At 36.1% G+C, this 14941-nt stretch overlaps 1 protein-coding gene across 1 annotated transcript; it reads left to right on the top strand.

The window, feature by feature from the left end:
- The first annotated feature begins 111 nt into the window (after window positions 1–111).
- LOC127557641 (vomeronasal type-2 receptor 26-like) lies at window positions 112–12056 on the top strand. The gene is made up of 6 exons (XM_051990952.1): window positions 112–380; window positions 2225–2516; window positions 3054–3857; window positions 6777–7004; window positions 9053–9176; window positions 11152–12056. The coding sequence occupies exons 1-6, from the start codon at window positions 112–114 to the stop codon at window positions 12054–12056; spliced, it is 2622 nt and encodes an 873-aa protein (XP_051846912.1).
- Window positions 12057–14941: the final 2885 nt, after the last annotated feature.

Raw genomic sequence — 14941 nt, 5'->3', positions numbered from 1 at the left:
TTTCAATGATCCTTTAACCAGGGCTAAGCGCCATAAATACTCTCTGGCCTGGCCAGCAGTGTCTCTGTCTTAGATATGAGTAAGAGACATATTACCTTCCGTCTCAAAACGATGAAGGTCAGAGCAAAGCTTGAACAGTTGCTCAAAGAAAAAACTTTTCTACAGGAACATTTTCGGTTCCCAAGACACCCAAAGCTGCTACAGACGCTGCTGCCCTGCTTCCTCCACAGCACATCACAAACTTTGCTAAAAAGCAGGGGCACCTTGGCTAGGAGTTGGAGAGCAGTCTCCCACATGTTCTTCAGGCTTTTCTTTTGCCTGCTTTTGCAGCTGCCATTGTCTGTGGGCAGGGAGCAAGGGACTCCATGCCACCTAGAAAGGTCTTTCAGCCCCACCTATTTCAAAGATGGGGATCTTGTTGTTGGAGGATTTTTTCCTTTATTTTTAAATAAAGAGCATCCGTTGAAATATTGGAAAATGTTTTGGCTTCATCCTCGATATAATATAAAAGACTATAAGTAAGTATTTATTCTGTGTTTTTAAATAACTTTTCAATTATCAAGTATTTTTTTCCTCTGTATCACTTCCTATTAAGAAAAAAATTCCTTGTAACAATTAAGCATACTCAAGAAAAAAATTCCCAGAATGGCCAAATCTCAAATGAATGTATTATTTTGTACATCAGTTTATCAGCTTTCTATAATGATATCAGGTCATCTTCATTATTAGTCCTTTGCAATCATTGTGGTTTATTGCATTGCTGAGAGTTCTTAAGTGTTCTGGTGACGTTTATTTTTACATTATTGCTTGTAAAATATAAATTGTTCTTCTTTTTCTTCTATCTTTATACTATATCTGTTCCTATAAATTGTGTGATGTTATTGTGAAATTACATTGCTTCATTTTTAGCAGAACAATGGTATTAAATTAGATCAATACATCACAATTTACTCAGTCATTCCATAAAAAAAGGCAGCTCTTTTTGTCCAGATCTTTGCCACTCTGCAAAGAAATGCAATTTTTTATTTGTACTCCTTTCTCTCTTTATTTTTTAAATCTTTAAAAACAAGTTATACAAAAGATATCTATCAATCAATGACCTTTTGGCCACAGAGAGAAATTGCTTTCCAGAATGCTAAAATAATTAATAGTTCCATTAAAAGTATAATAATGTGACAGTTACCTTATATCCCCTTGCACATTTCGCTATTTCTCTCTGTTGTGGTGATAATACCAATGTGATGGGTGAGAGGTTGTAATTCAGAATTGCTTTTCTTTTTATTACCATATTTATTTACCATTTTGAACATTTTTTCATAAGCCTAAAGATACCTTGAATTTCTTATCTCGATAACTTTCTATTTAAATTCTTTGACAGTTTATCCCATGGACAATGGCACTAGTTTTTCAAAACATAAAACAATTTTATAATTTGGAAATAAAAACTTTTTAAAAAGAAGCATAATAAAAACAATTTTCCAGTTAACTCTTTTGCTTCTGATCTTAGTTCCATTGGATTTGTGGGGGGCAAAAAAAGATTTATTTAAAATTTTAAATAACCCAAAATTTCTATATTAACTTCTTTTCTATATGCCTTCTTTGGTCATGGATTCTTTTCAATGCTCAAAAATAAATTCTTCCGAAGCTCACAATTTTTTATACCTTAACTATGTAGCTATTTGGAGACAATATTAAGATATTAATATCAATTCATAGTAATAATAAAATCACACAAATGACCTATTTCTATCAAGTTAATGTCCAGTTTTCTCAATATAACTTGCCTTATTTTTTTCAGTTTTTTATTGCTCCACGTTTTGAAAATTTATCTAAATTTTTCTCATTTATCTAAATGATTTGGTAGTTCTTAGAGGAACTGCTTGTGATGTTGGGGAGTGAACTAGGAGCTTGTAGACAGCTACTGTGATGGCTTAAATGATAATTCTGACTAGAAAGAGGATGAAATCAGTGGCATAGCTCCTGATGCCCTCAGGCCCACTTACAACAAAGCTGGTAAAAGCCTCGTTAATTGCAATATTGCTAGCAATAGACTGAAATATTCAGAATTTCCTAATACCATTACAAAGAAAATAAAAAGATAGGTTCATCAAAAAGTGGATCTTCATATGGCAGAGGAAATATTTCTTTGGAAAATTTCCAATTCCTCTTTAAGCTTGGTAGAACCATAATATTCTTGTCCCTGATAATCTCCCTCTTACTGCAGATGGTTTCTCAGACACTATTATCAAGTCCTGGCTTTTATGTTCGCCATAGAAGAAATCAACAGGAATCCAAATCTATTGCCCAACATTTCTCTGGGATTTCACATCTACAATGCTTATCAAAATGATGAGAGGACCTTGGAGAGTTCCCTCATGTGGCTGTCAGGCCAGGGACAGACCATTCCAAATTACAGCTGTGAGAGGCAGAGAAAGTCTGTGGTGGTCATTGGAGGAGCCACTTCTGAACTGACTTACTGCATGGGAACTCTGCTGGAGCTCTATAAGCTCCCACAGGTAGGAAATCAGAGGTTTCAATTAGCTTATCTGGTTGGAGGACAGAGGCAGGCCTTTGAGGGTCTGCCAGTTGAAATACACATGTCAAATACCTTTGGGGAACTCTGATTTCTAATTTACCTTTCTAATGATTCTCAGAGATGAAAAAGGTAATACAGAGTTTGAGGACATCAGATTTATTAGCTTCATCATGTAGGATGTAGCACATGTTGACTAAGAGACTTTAAAAATTATGAAATTGAAACTTTAAAATATTTATTACTTATGTAATATATACAAGTCCTTAGATTCAATCATAGACATACACAATAGTAAAAATACAGAACATGCTTACACCCATTTCAGCTAGGGCAGGTTTGATGAAAGAGATGACCCTTGAGTGGAGTTCTGTATGATCAGAAATATCTTAACAGGCAGAGATGAAGAATGAGTCGATTTTAGATAGAGGGGGGTAAGGGGATTCGGTTCACATAGGGCAAGGTGGGAGAATCTTTCGTACTGAAAACTGAAAAATCATCATGTTTGGTTCCTTTACAGATCAGCTATGGTCTCTTTGATCCACTCATAAGTGACCCACTTCAGTTTCCTTCTGTTTATCAGATGGCCCCCAGTGACACCTCTCTTCCCCTTGCCATGGTCAGATTAATGCTGCATTTCAAATGGAACTGGGTGGGTGTTATTGTTTCAGAGGATTCAAGGGGTGAGAAATTCCTCAGGGACCTTCAAGAAGAAATGGCCAGGAATGATGTCTGTGTAAACTTTATGGAAAAGATAACTACTAGAAAGTCATCAAATAAAGAATTTTATCAATATTTTGTACTCAGCATAGTTTTTTCTGCAGCAAATGTGATTGTCATTTATGGAGATACAAATTTACTTTTGAGCCTGGTGTTTGGGGCAAATCCTTATGTCCTTGTAAGAAAAGTGTGGATCACTACCAGTCACTGGGATATTGCCAAAAAACCTGGTTATATCTATTTTGATCATTTCCATGGGGCTCTGATATTTTCAGACCAGACAAGTAAGATTCCTGGGTTCAAAGATTTTCTGAAAACTGTTAACCCTGCCAGACACCCAGAGGATATTTTCCTTAAGAACTTTTGGAACTCAGCTTTTGGATGTCCCCCTATACATGGGAAGGAAGAGGAGGAGGTCTGTTCACCAAATGCATCTTTAGACAGCCTGAGTTTGAACTCTTTAGAAATCATTATGTCTGACCAGAGTTACACTGTCTACACTGCTGTGTATGCTGTGGCCTGGGCCCTTCACGAGATGTTCTTAGTGAGATCAGAAATGGAATTCAACATAGATGGAGACAACAGGGTCGTTCCCCTCCAGAAGGTAAGGTTCCCCTCTTCATAACAGTAATAACCAAATCTCTGATTCTCAACTTGCAATATTTAGAAAAGAGATAAGGGATTACTAACTCAGCTCTGCTTTTTGCAGTGAGGTAGCTCTGCACAGCAGACTAAGGATATTTTAGTTCATTTCTTCTTACTTCAGAATTAGGATCGCCTCTGAGGGATGTAACTCTTTTCAACAATGAAGTGATGCAGATCAATTCCAATAGACTTGTGATGGAGAGAGCCATTTCCATTCAGAGAGATATCTATGGGAACTGAATTGGATCACAACATAGTATTTTCCTCTTTTTGTTGTTGTTTACCTACTTTTGTTTTCTCTCATTTTCTTTTCTTTTTCATCTGATTTTTTCTTGTGCAGCGAGATGTGTGGAAATATGTATAGAATGGCACATGTTTAACATATTTTGGATCACTTGCTGTCTAGGGGACAGAAACAAAGTGCAAGGGAGAGAAAAAAAATTGTACCACAAGGTTTTGCAAAGGTGAATGTTGAAAACTATTTTTGTTTGTATTTTTTAAATAAAAAGCTATTATTAAAAAAAGAATTAGGATCCATTCAGATCCCTGTGACAAGATGCAGGAGTGAGAATCAAGATTTACTGGTTCCTGAGGGTTACTGGTTCCTGAGGGTCTTTGAGAAAGAAGATGTAAGGGAAGAGAAAGAGCATCAACACTACAGATGCCATGCCTGGACCAGGGGATGAGTAAGTCAGAACTAGGCATTTCTGTTACCCTGGCAGTTTTAGTTATTCCATGGCAGCCTAGTACAATGGAGAGAACTCCATTTGTTAAATCCTGCATCTGAAAATTATTCCTCAGATGCCATTGAATAAGAGAATTTATTTTCCTAGGAAATAAAGGAAAAAAATGAAATGGCCTCTGAGATCCATTCCAGCTTTCAAGCTAACTTTTTTCTTTTCTTTTTTTTCTTTTTTTGCAAGGCAATGAGTTAAGTGACTTGTTCAGGATCACACACAACTGTCTCAGGCTGATTTAAACTCAGGTTTTCCAGAATCCAATCCAGTCTCTAACTATTGCACCACCTGATTGATCCTTGCAATATAAAGTTTAACAAGGACTGTTAAACCTCAAAACAAGGATTTATATATTGATTTTTATTAAAATATAAGCTCCTTCAGAACAGGGATTTCTCTTATTTTGAGTTTAGTCTCCCACACTAGCATGATGTCTAGGCTACTTGGAAAGCACTTAATAGGTGCTTCTTGAATGAAAAGCTTCTTCAATCTTAATTATTCAATGAGATTCTTATTTCTTCTCTCTCCCACTCATCGTTTATTGAGCTACTAACTAATCAACAAATAGGCATTTAGAATGGTTCTACCAAAAGATAAGTAATATAATATTCAATAGAAATAGGAATTTAAAGATTAAGAACATCTCATTTGTCTCGAAAATTTAACACTAGAAGAGGCAATATAAATATGTCTGTATATATATGCATATTTTATGTAAACATATATAATTATATGTGTATTTATTGTAAATATGTTCACAAAATAATAGTTTCATATCTTACGTACATACATAATATTTTACCTGTATGTATAAATTGTACATATGTACAAAATAAATATCAAAATATATAAAACAAAAATATAAAAAATAAATTTAAAAAATATTTTAAAAATAAAGAAGATTAGGGAAGGAAGCCAAATATCAGGAAAATAATCTTCCTAAAGAACTACACATTTTGTCAATATGTTTCATAATTGCATATATTTAAGCTATACAGTACTGATTGCTGTTTGGAGGAGAAGGGAGATCAAGGAGAGAAGGAGAAAAAATTGTAACATAAGGTCTTCAAAGATAAATATTTAAAACTCTCTTTCTATCTATTTGGAAAAATAAAATACAAACTAAAAAAGCATCTTAACATGTTTTTCTCCTAACCCAATATAATAATACACTCATAGTTAGGAACCACAAATAAATTCTTATATCCTCTAGCAGAAAATAACCTCAGCTTGGAATCAAAGTGCTGTAAAGTGTGATCCCAACTTTCCAATCTAATTTCACACCATACCTATTTAACATTTTATGTTTCAGCAAAATTCCCAACTGGATGTACTCTGAATTAGTCATGCAACTCCATAATTGTACAGAGGCACTTAAACCTAAAACACATTGCTACCTCACTTCTGCTTCACAGCATCTTTAGCTTCCTATAGGTTCAGCTTCGGTGTTCTCACTTTAAAATCCTTGCTCGATCCTCTTTTCATATCAGATAACATGGGGGAAAATTATATATGGAAAATGCATTGCATATAAAGAATGCTATGGAAATACTTATTTTTTCCTTTCTAATTTAGTAGTATTTTCTTCTTCATGGAATGATACTGTATTTGTTTTTCTGATCTAATTCTCTATTATCCAGAGGAATTTAAGCTACTTAAGGGCAAGAAGTTACCATTTTTATTTTACATTTTAAGGAATTCAAAGCTCAGTGCTTTGAATTAATAAATCATTATAAAGGCTTTTAGCAGTGTACTGGAAGCAGCCTAATTAATTTTGGGAGTGAACTCTGTACCACCCTACTTACTCTAAACTAGGTGCTCTCTTCCTGTACCTTTGTTCCCAAACCCACTCTCATCAAAGAGAGAAAAGGACTTTCTGGATTTTTCAACAAGTTGAAAAATTCTGACTTCCAGCTTGAGATTTGGCCCAGTCTTCTAGCCTAGAGAGAACAGTTGGGGTTCTAGTTCTGTTATCCAATTTCTTTGCAATCCATTCTAATTCTGTGACAAATGAAAAATCTTAGGATTGTACTCCTGCAAGGAATTGAAGAAAACAAAGAGCAGAGAAACTAAAAAAAAAAAAAAAAACATCCCTGAGAGAATCTAGTGGTGAACTTTCAACTCATTTTCTTCCCTTTCAGCTCCATTCCTTTCTGAAGAACCTTCAGTTTAACAATAGTGCTGGGAAACTGGTGGTCCTGGATAAGAAGAGGAACTCTGTGACAAACTATGATATTCTCAACTATGTGACCTTTAGCAATGATACGGAAGTCCTGATAAAAGTGGGAGAGTTTAGATCCCAAGCTCCACTTGGCCACGATTTAACGATACAAGAGCATGCCATTACGTGGGCGACACGGAATAAAAAAGTAAAGAATAATCAAAATGTTGGTTTTATAAAATCTGTAAACATAAAATATAGCCCATCAGAATAGTCAGTAGCATACTTTCCAACCTGGTGCATATTCCACAAAATCTGCTCGAAGGGAACAGCTTAGAAATAAAGTTTTTTTGGTGCATAATGAATTATGATCATTAGCATTTTTCCCTCCCAAGATTTCTAAACCTTGTAATGAACAAACTACCACTCCAAGACTGTGGTTATTGACCAGACACTCAATCTTTACTATTTGTGACCCCGTGGAATGTCGATGATCAAGGCCTTCTATCCTCCCCCACCTCTCAAGTTGGACCAATTCTAGAATTTTTTTCCATGACATTATTTATCCATCTCATCCTCTGCAGTCCTTTTCTCCTTTGGACTTAATCTATCATGATGTGAGGGATTTTTCTGAGTCTCTCAGTAAGCAGCTTCTCCTTCATTATTGAAATTCCAAGTAAATAGCTGCAATTAAGTTTTTAAGTATTGACAAATGATCTTTTTGCTGACCCAAAGTCTTTCAAAATCTTCTCAAGCATCATGATTCAAAAATGATTTTAAGTGCTGGTTTCTAACAAGTTCCATTCACAAAATCATACACTCTTCCTAGGGGAAAATACAATCATATAGATATAAAGACTTTTGCTAAGAAGGTAATTTCTCTACTTTTTAGTATTCTGTCTAGATTGTCCTTTCTAAGCTGGAAGCCTCTTTTAATGTCATCATAATGGTCACCATCTGTAGCAATTTTTGAAGCAAACACAAAATGTTTGGTGTTGTTTTTTATTTTTGTCCCCATATTTGAGACAAAATGATAGAACTAATCATAAAGATCTTGGGTTTTTACTTAGTTATTCAATTGATTTTGTTGAGCTTCAAAGCAGTTTTCTCACAATAATCAAGAGGCTTCTTAATTCTTCTTCTTATTGTGTCATCAGAAAGGTGATGTCTGAATAACTGAGATGTTTGAAATTTCTCCTGATAAACTTGATTCCAGCTTTTGTTTCATCCAGTCAGGCATTTTTCATAACTTGTTCTACATATAAATTAACTAAATAAAGAGAAAGCATACAACATGATCATAATCTTTTTCAAATCTGAAAGCAATTAGTTGTTGCATGTTTAGTTGTATCTTTTACTTCTTGGTCCTCATTTATGTTCCTGGACCTGCAGTAGGATGATCCGGTACTCCCATCTCTTGGAGGACTTCCCAAATATGTTATGAGTTACATGGTCAATGTAAATGAAGCAGACATGCTATGGTTGATTTTCTTGGGACCTTCTTCCATTACCCATAGTCTATAATCTTGGCAATTTGATCTCTAATCCCTCTTTCTCTTTTGAAAACCTGTCTTCTCTTCTGGTAATTCTGCACTTGCTGTTGAAAGCTTACTTGAAAGATCTTAAATATAACCTTGCCAACTTGTGAATAAATGCAGTTCCTCAGTGACTTGAATTGTTTTGGAATTGTCCATCTTTAGAACTGACATGTAAACTGATGTTTTCGTTGCTATGTCCACTATTGTATTTTTCAAATTGGCTGTCCTACAATGTCCAGCTTTTTAAGAGCTACATTTTTCAGAATTTTAAATTACTTGGCTAGAATTGTATTAATTTCCCTAGTCTTATTATTAGTGATGTTTACTAAGGCAATAATGATTTCATTCTCCAGAATACCTGGTTCTTGAGAGTAGCTACAAGCTCATGGTTATTGGATAGTTCCATGATGTTCTACTTCTATTAAATACTGAACATTTTGTTTTTCATCATGTCCATATTTGCATGAAACTTTCCCTTAGTAGCTCTATTTTCTTTATGAAATCTTTTATCTTTCCCATTCTATTGTCTCTATTTCATTGCATTGCTTTATGAAAACCTCACCCAGGTTGTTTGGACCCTAATAGAATCCTTTCATCAACAGTTGAGAAGAAATATAACTCCTAAAAGCTTTAATTATGTGGGTCCCTTTTGCAAGGAAATTGATCTAATGTTTGTCAGAATGATTGCTCAAAAGCCTTTGGAATATTCCCCATGCAGCTTCCTCAGTCCAGATGCAGTAAAGTCTGTGGTCCCGGATTCCAGAAGAAAGCCCAGGAGGGAAAGCCTGTCTGCTGTTTTAAGTGTGACCCTTGCCCAGACAGGCACATTTCCAACCAGACAGGTAAGTCTTTGAGGACATGTTCACCTTCAGCAAATGTGGACCTAGGGCAACCAATTGAAACTGAATGGGTATCCCACTTACTGTAAGGCACAGGAAACATATTAATATTGGAATATGGTATTCAGGGACCAAGGGAAGTCTAGAAGAAAAGTCAAAATGGTCAAGAATATTGAAGTTCTAAAGTGATCAACATTAGAGAGATATGAGGGGGTTGAGATCCATAAGGTAGGAATTTCTTGCCAAGTTTCTCTGTACTTCAATTGCTCAGAGATAGATTGCAGAAAAGAGAACCTATGTACACAGATTTCTCAAACCTGTATAGGAATTAAGAGATTCAAGTGAGTCTTTTCCATCAAGACAGCAGTAACAAAATAGAAATTATCTCATATTAATTTAAGAGAAGAGAAAAATGAAGTGACCATTCACAGTAACATGGTTAGCTGTTTCCCCAGGATGTTTACCCATTTGATGTACAATGATGGCCAAGAAGGCATCAATCTACTCATCCCAAACACTTCTCTCACTCAGAAAACTACCTGCCTTGCTAGTAGACAATGATCTCTTTGAAGCCCAGACATAAACTTACTCAACACAGAACTATGATTTTGGGAAAGATGTAAGTTACACTTTAAGATACTTTAACCTGACAAAGTTGCACACAAAGGCAGAAATTTGGGGAATTACTTCTGACAAAGGGAAAAGAATAATAATGAATAAAATTGAAATAGCCAGACCTAGAGCAATGCCTATAAGAACAAGATCTCTGTGAAAGTAAATCTTGTAATAGAGCTTGATCTGAAGAAGTTTCACAATTCCCAGGTTTCTTTGGGGGTTTGTCCTGTAGCACAAAACAGGGCAAGTTTGGTCCCTCTTTCAGGTACTGTAGGTTTCTATACATCACACCAGCTGTCAGGTCCCTTCAGAAGTTTCTCTTCTTCACGTTAAACATGTTCAGTTTCTTTGATTCATAAGTGATGTCTAAACAACTTAAGGGTCATCTAAAGAAAGCCCAAAGACTTTATGTCAACAAATAGATGTATAGAAAGAGATCATAAATATGCTAAGCATCAACAGGAAAGATGCACAACCAAGATCTTTAACAGGTGTAGGGGGGCAACTCTCCACATGTTGCAGAAGAAGTCTGGAAGAACTGATATAGTTAGAACAACAGAATCATTTTACTGTAAAAAGAAACCACAAAAAAGAAAATTACCAGCTCTCTAATGGAGAAACTTTATAAAGATTATTGTCCAAGAACAAGAAATGAAGTCAGCAACAAATTGATTATCATACTTTGTCACATGGAGCTGATACATTTATAATTCTTGTTGCTGTTGATACTAAGAATAATATGTCATGTTTCAAAGGTACTCTGTGAATGTTATTTATATATAAAAGAGCTAGCATGTATCTAGTGGCTCCCTAATAAATGAAGTAGAGAAGGAAATGCTGGGCCTGCAGTAGGGAAGGCATCTACTTGAGTTCAAATTTGGCTTCCACACCTACTAGCTTTGTGACTAAGGGCAAGTCACATAACCTTATTTACCTCAGCTTCCTCATCAGGAAAAAAATTAGGCTGGAAGAAGGAATGCCGAGTACCACTATTATGTTTGCCAAGAAAACCTCAAATGTCATCACAAAGGGTCAGTTACAACTCCCAATTATTCAAATGTATTTCCTACTTTAAGATTTGCCAAACTCTATTTATGTGAAGTTGGCACAATTGTTATCCCTATTTTACTAACTATGATATAGAAGTATAAATTAGATCATTGACTAATCCATAATCAAAAAAGTATTCTGAGGCAGAATTCAAATTCAGGCCTTCCAAGTCTTCTGTTCTATCCAGTGATGCCAGATTCTGATCCCCATGGAAAGATATGGAGCCGTTTTTATTATTTTCACAAATATTATTGGCCCACTGAAAGGGAAGTTTTCTGTGGCTGGAATATTGACATTTCTTTATTCTCTTCAGATGCAGATCAGTGTGTGAAATGCCCTGAAGATCAATATCCCAATCAGGGGAGGAATCAGTGCCTCCCCAAAGTAGTGACCTTCCTGGACTATGATGATCCCATGGGGATGGCCTTGGCTTCTATAGCTGCTTGCTTGTCACTCCTCACAGTTCTAGTTCTCTGGGTGTTTGTGAAGTACAAAAATACCCCCGTAGTCAGAGCCAATAACAGAGATCTCAGCTACATCCTCCTCATCTCCCTTTTCTTCTGCTTCCTCTGTTCTTTGCTCTTCATTGGTCGCCCAACAGCAGCCCATTGCCTCCTCCGACAAACAACCTTTGGAGTCATGTTCACGGTGGCCGTCTCCTCTATTTTGGCCAAAACCATCATTGTGGTTCTGGCCTTCAGAGCCACCAGACCGGCCAGCAGGAGCAGAAAATGGATTGGATCCAGAGCCCCTATTTCTGTTGTTCTCTTTTGCACCTTGTTTCAGTTTCTGCTCTGTGGAGTTTGGCTGCTGCTCTCTCCCCCATTCCCAGAGGCAGACATACACTCTGACCGTGAGCACATCATCCTGGGGTGCAGTGAGGGCTCCCTCATTGCCTTCTATTTTGTCCTGAGCTACATGGGAATCTTGGCCCTGGCAAGCTTTGCCGTGGCCTTTTTTGTCAGAAATCTCCCTGACACTTTCAATGAAGCCAAGTTCATCACCTTCAGCATGCTGGTGTTCTGCAGCGTCTGGATCACCTTCCTCCCCACCTACCAGAGCACCAAGGGGAAGATGATGGTAGTCGTGGAGATCTTCTCCATCTTAAGCTCCAGTACTGGCTTGCTAGCCTGCATCTTTATCCCCAAATGCTATGTGATCCTTCTGCAGCCCCACAGGAACATCAAAAACTCTTTAAAGAATAATGTCAAGTCTTGAATACACAATTGTTGTGAATGGTTCTGCGGGACTAATAACATGAGATTTTAAACAACCAACCCAAATTGCTCTTGTTTCCAAGTGTCCTAGTGAAACCCAAACAACTTCTATTTTTACTAAACAAGAGCTTCTTGCTGATTCCCCACTGTTTCAAAACCACTTTCATTAGGTCTTCAGTTTCATGAATCTGATGAGTTTCATCTTTCAGAGTTTTCTCTCCTTTTCCATGTTGAATTCATATTTGAATTACAGAAATTCTTCCATGACTTCTGCATGAACTTCTGCTTCCTTAACTTTTCTTCATCCATAAAATATAGTTGATGCAAAAAATTTTTTAAAAAGATTGGATTTAGGGCATAACTACAAATTTGTTCTGCTATCAAATGATGGGACTATCACTACCATATGTCCCCTCATTGTTTGCCACACCCAACCACTAATGATAACTTTTTAAGTTACTCATTTACCTCTCTTCACATAGGGTGGCTCTGGTACAAGGTATTTAAATTTTTATCTTATAATAAGATTACTCTTACTAATCAGCTTCTAGACTAAAGATGTCTACTCATTGTATTAGAGAGTATTCTGAATAGAAAAAGGAACTGTGAATCACTCTACTTTTCATGATTCTTTTATTTTATTCTCTCAGAATGGCTGTCATTGGACTTATGTACCTATTGGCATCCAGTTTAATAATTCTGGTGATGGTTTTTGGAACTGTTGCTTAGCTGTGGTGGTTTTCTGAAATTGCTAAACAAATAATGCTGGGGAAGATTCCAGGAATATGGTGAGGTAGGTTGGTATATTTCAAGATCTGCCAATTTCCCCAAAAATACAACAAATTTACACTTCAGGGAAAACATAGACCCATGAAAAACCAGAAAGAATTGGGACAGACCAGGAAAATCTATTGAAGCAACCAGAAATGATCTGAACAAAGATCTGGGGCCAGGATTAACCTATGGGGTGTGCAAACATCTCCAGGTTAGCTCTGCAGAAATGTCAAGTGTCCTCTGGTTAGCTACATGGGGCTTGACACTCAGCAGGATCCACAGAAACTTTCACCTCTCGAATTGCTTAAGGAGTTTGGATTTGAGTCGAAGAAGACTGACCAAACTTTGGCTGATTAGGAACTCCAGGCCCAGATGTATTGCAGAGCAACCCCTGGGCATGAAGGAATCAGCACATCAGGAGTGCAGAGGCTTCAGGAACTTACAGGAGGAAGTAGCCCTTGGTTTGGGCTTCCAAGTCAAAGGGGAGAGCTGAAGTAAAGGTTGAACCACCATCCCATAATTAGAGGTGATTAAAGAGGTGCTAAAATACCTTTTATTTAAAAATATGAAACAGCAAAAATGAAAGGACCCCACTGCAGAAAATTACTATGGGAACAGGGAAGACCATTCTAACCCAAAGAGTAAGTAACATGAAATGGCGTTCTGACCAGAAAGAATTTATGGACATGAAAAAAAAAAATCTAAAAACCAAATGAGAGACTTTGAGGAAAACCTTTTTAAAAAATCATCCAAGAGAGACTGTTAGGTGGTGCAATGCATGGAGCACCAGCCCTGAAGTCAAGAGAACCTGAATTCAAATCTGATCTCAGACACTTAACACTTCCTAGCTGTGTGACCCTGGGCAAGTCACTTAATCCCAATTGCCTCAGCAAAAAAAAAAAAAAAAAGAAAGAAAAGAAAAGAAAAGAAAAAGAAAGAAAAAAGCATTCAAGAAAAATAAGAAAATTATGAGGGAAACATTAACCAACTAAAATAGGTGATACAGAGATTCAAAGATTAAAATAATTTTTTGAAAATTAGAATTGGGCAAGGGGAAGCCAGTGAAGCTAAAAGAGATCAAGAAATAACAAAACAGATTATAAACAATGAAAAAATAGAATAGGATATGAAACACCTTATAGAAAAAATAACAGATAAGGAGAACAGATCAAGAAGAGAAAATATTAGAATAATTTAACTCTCTGGAAGTTGTGACCAAGAAAAGAATCTTGATACAATAATGGAAGAAAGAATTCAAGAAAATTGTCCTGGAGTGATAAAATATAAGGGGAAAGTAAAAACAGGACAAATCCACCAGCCACCATTTCAACAAGAACCTTTGTGGAAAATATATAGAAATATTGTTGATAAATTTTTAAACCACTAGATGACAGAGAAAATTTTGCAAGAAACAAGAAAAAGACAATTCAAATACACTGGAGCTGCAATTAGACTTGTACAGGCTTAGCAGAAGCCACGATAAAACACTACAATTCTGGAATCATATCTAGCAACCCTCTAAAGAACTGGACTTGTGGCCAAAAAAAAATCACTGTGGCAAAATTCTGTGTAAGATTGAATGAGAACAAATGGACCTTCAATCAACTTGCAGATTTTCAGGATTTTCTATCAACCAAAATCAAAAGAAATTTTATATCAATTACCCATGGGTGGAGAGAACTTAAGTAATAGCAAGACAAATTAAGAAGAAGTAATGGAAAGAGTCAGCAGAGATAGGAAAAATATGTGCGTATTAGTGGGCATGGAGGAGGCAGAATATATATGTGTGTGTGTATGTATATTGATAAATATAGAAACATAAATATTTTCTTTCTTAACTGTAGCCTGCTTGAGGTGAGGAAAAGAAGAAAGGGGAGGGAGAAGAATAAAATTTAAAAGGTATGCAGCAGAGAACAAAAGAACACTTTACAAGGAAGGAAAGAAAAGTTGGTCATTCACGAATATACTTTCTTCTACTATTATATATAAATATAGATGTATGTATATTATATATATATATATATATATATATATATATATATGCACTTTCTTAAATAAGAGTTACACTGTCTATACTGTTGTCTATGCTGTGGTCTGGGGCCCTTCATGAAA

The sequence above is a fragment of the Antechinus flavipes genome, chromosome 3 (assembly GCF_016432865.1).
Source record: "Antechinus flavipes isolate AdamAnt ecotype Samford, QLD, Australia chromosome 3, AdamAnt_v2, whole genome shotgun sequence".
In the NCBI taxonomy this organism is placed as follows: Eukaryota; Metazoa; Chordata; class Mammalia; order Dasyuromorphia; family Dasyuridae; genus Antechinus; species Antechinus flavipes.
This window is presented reverse-complemented; position numbering and strand designations above follow the sequence as displayed.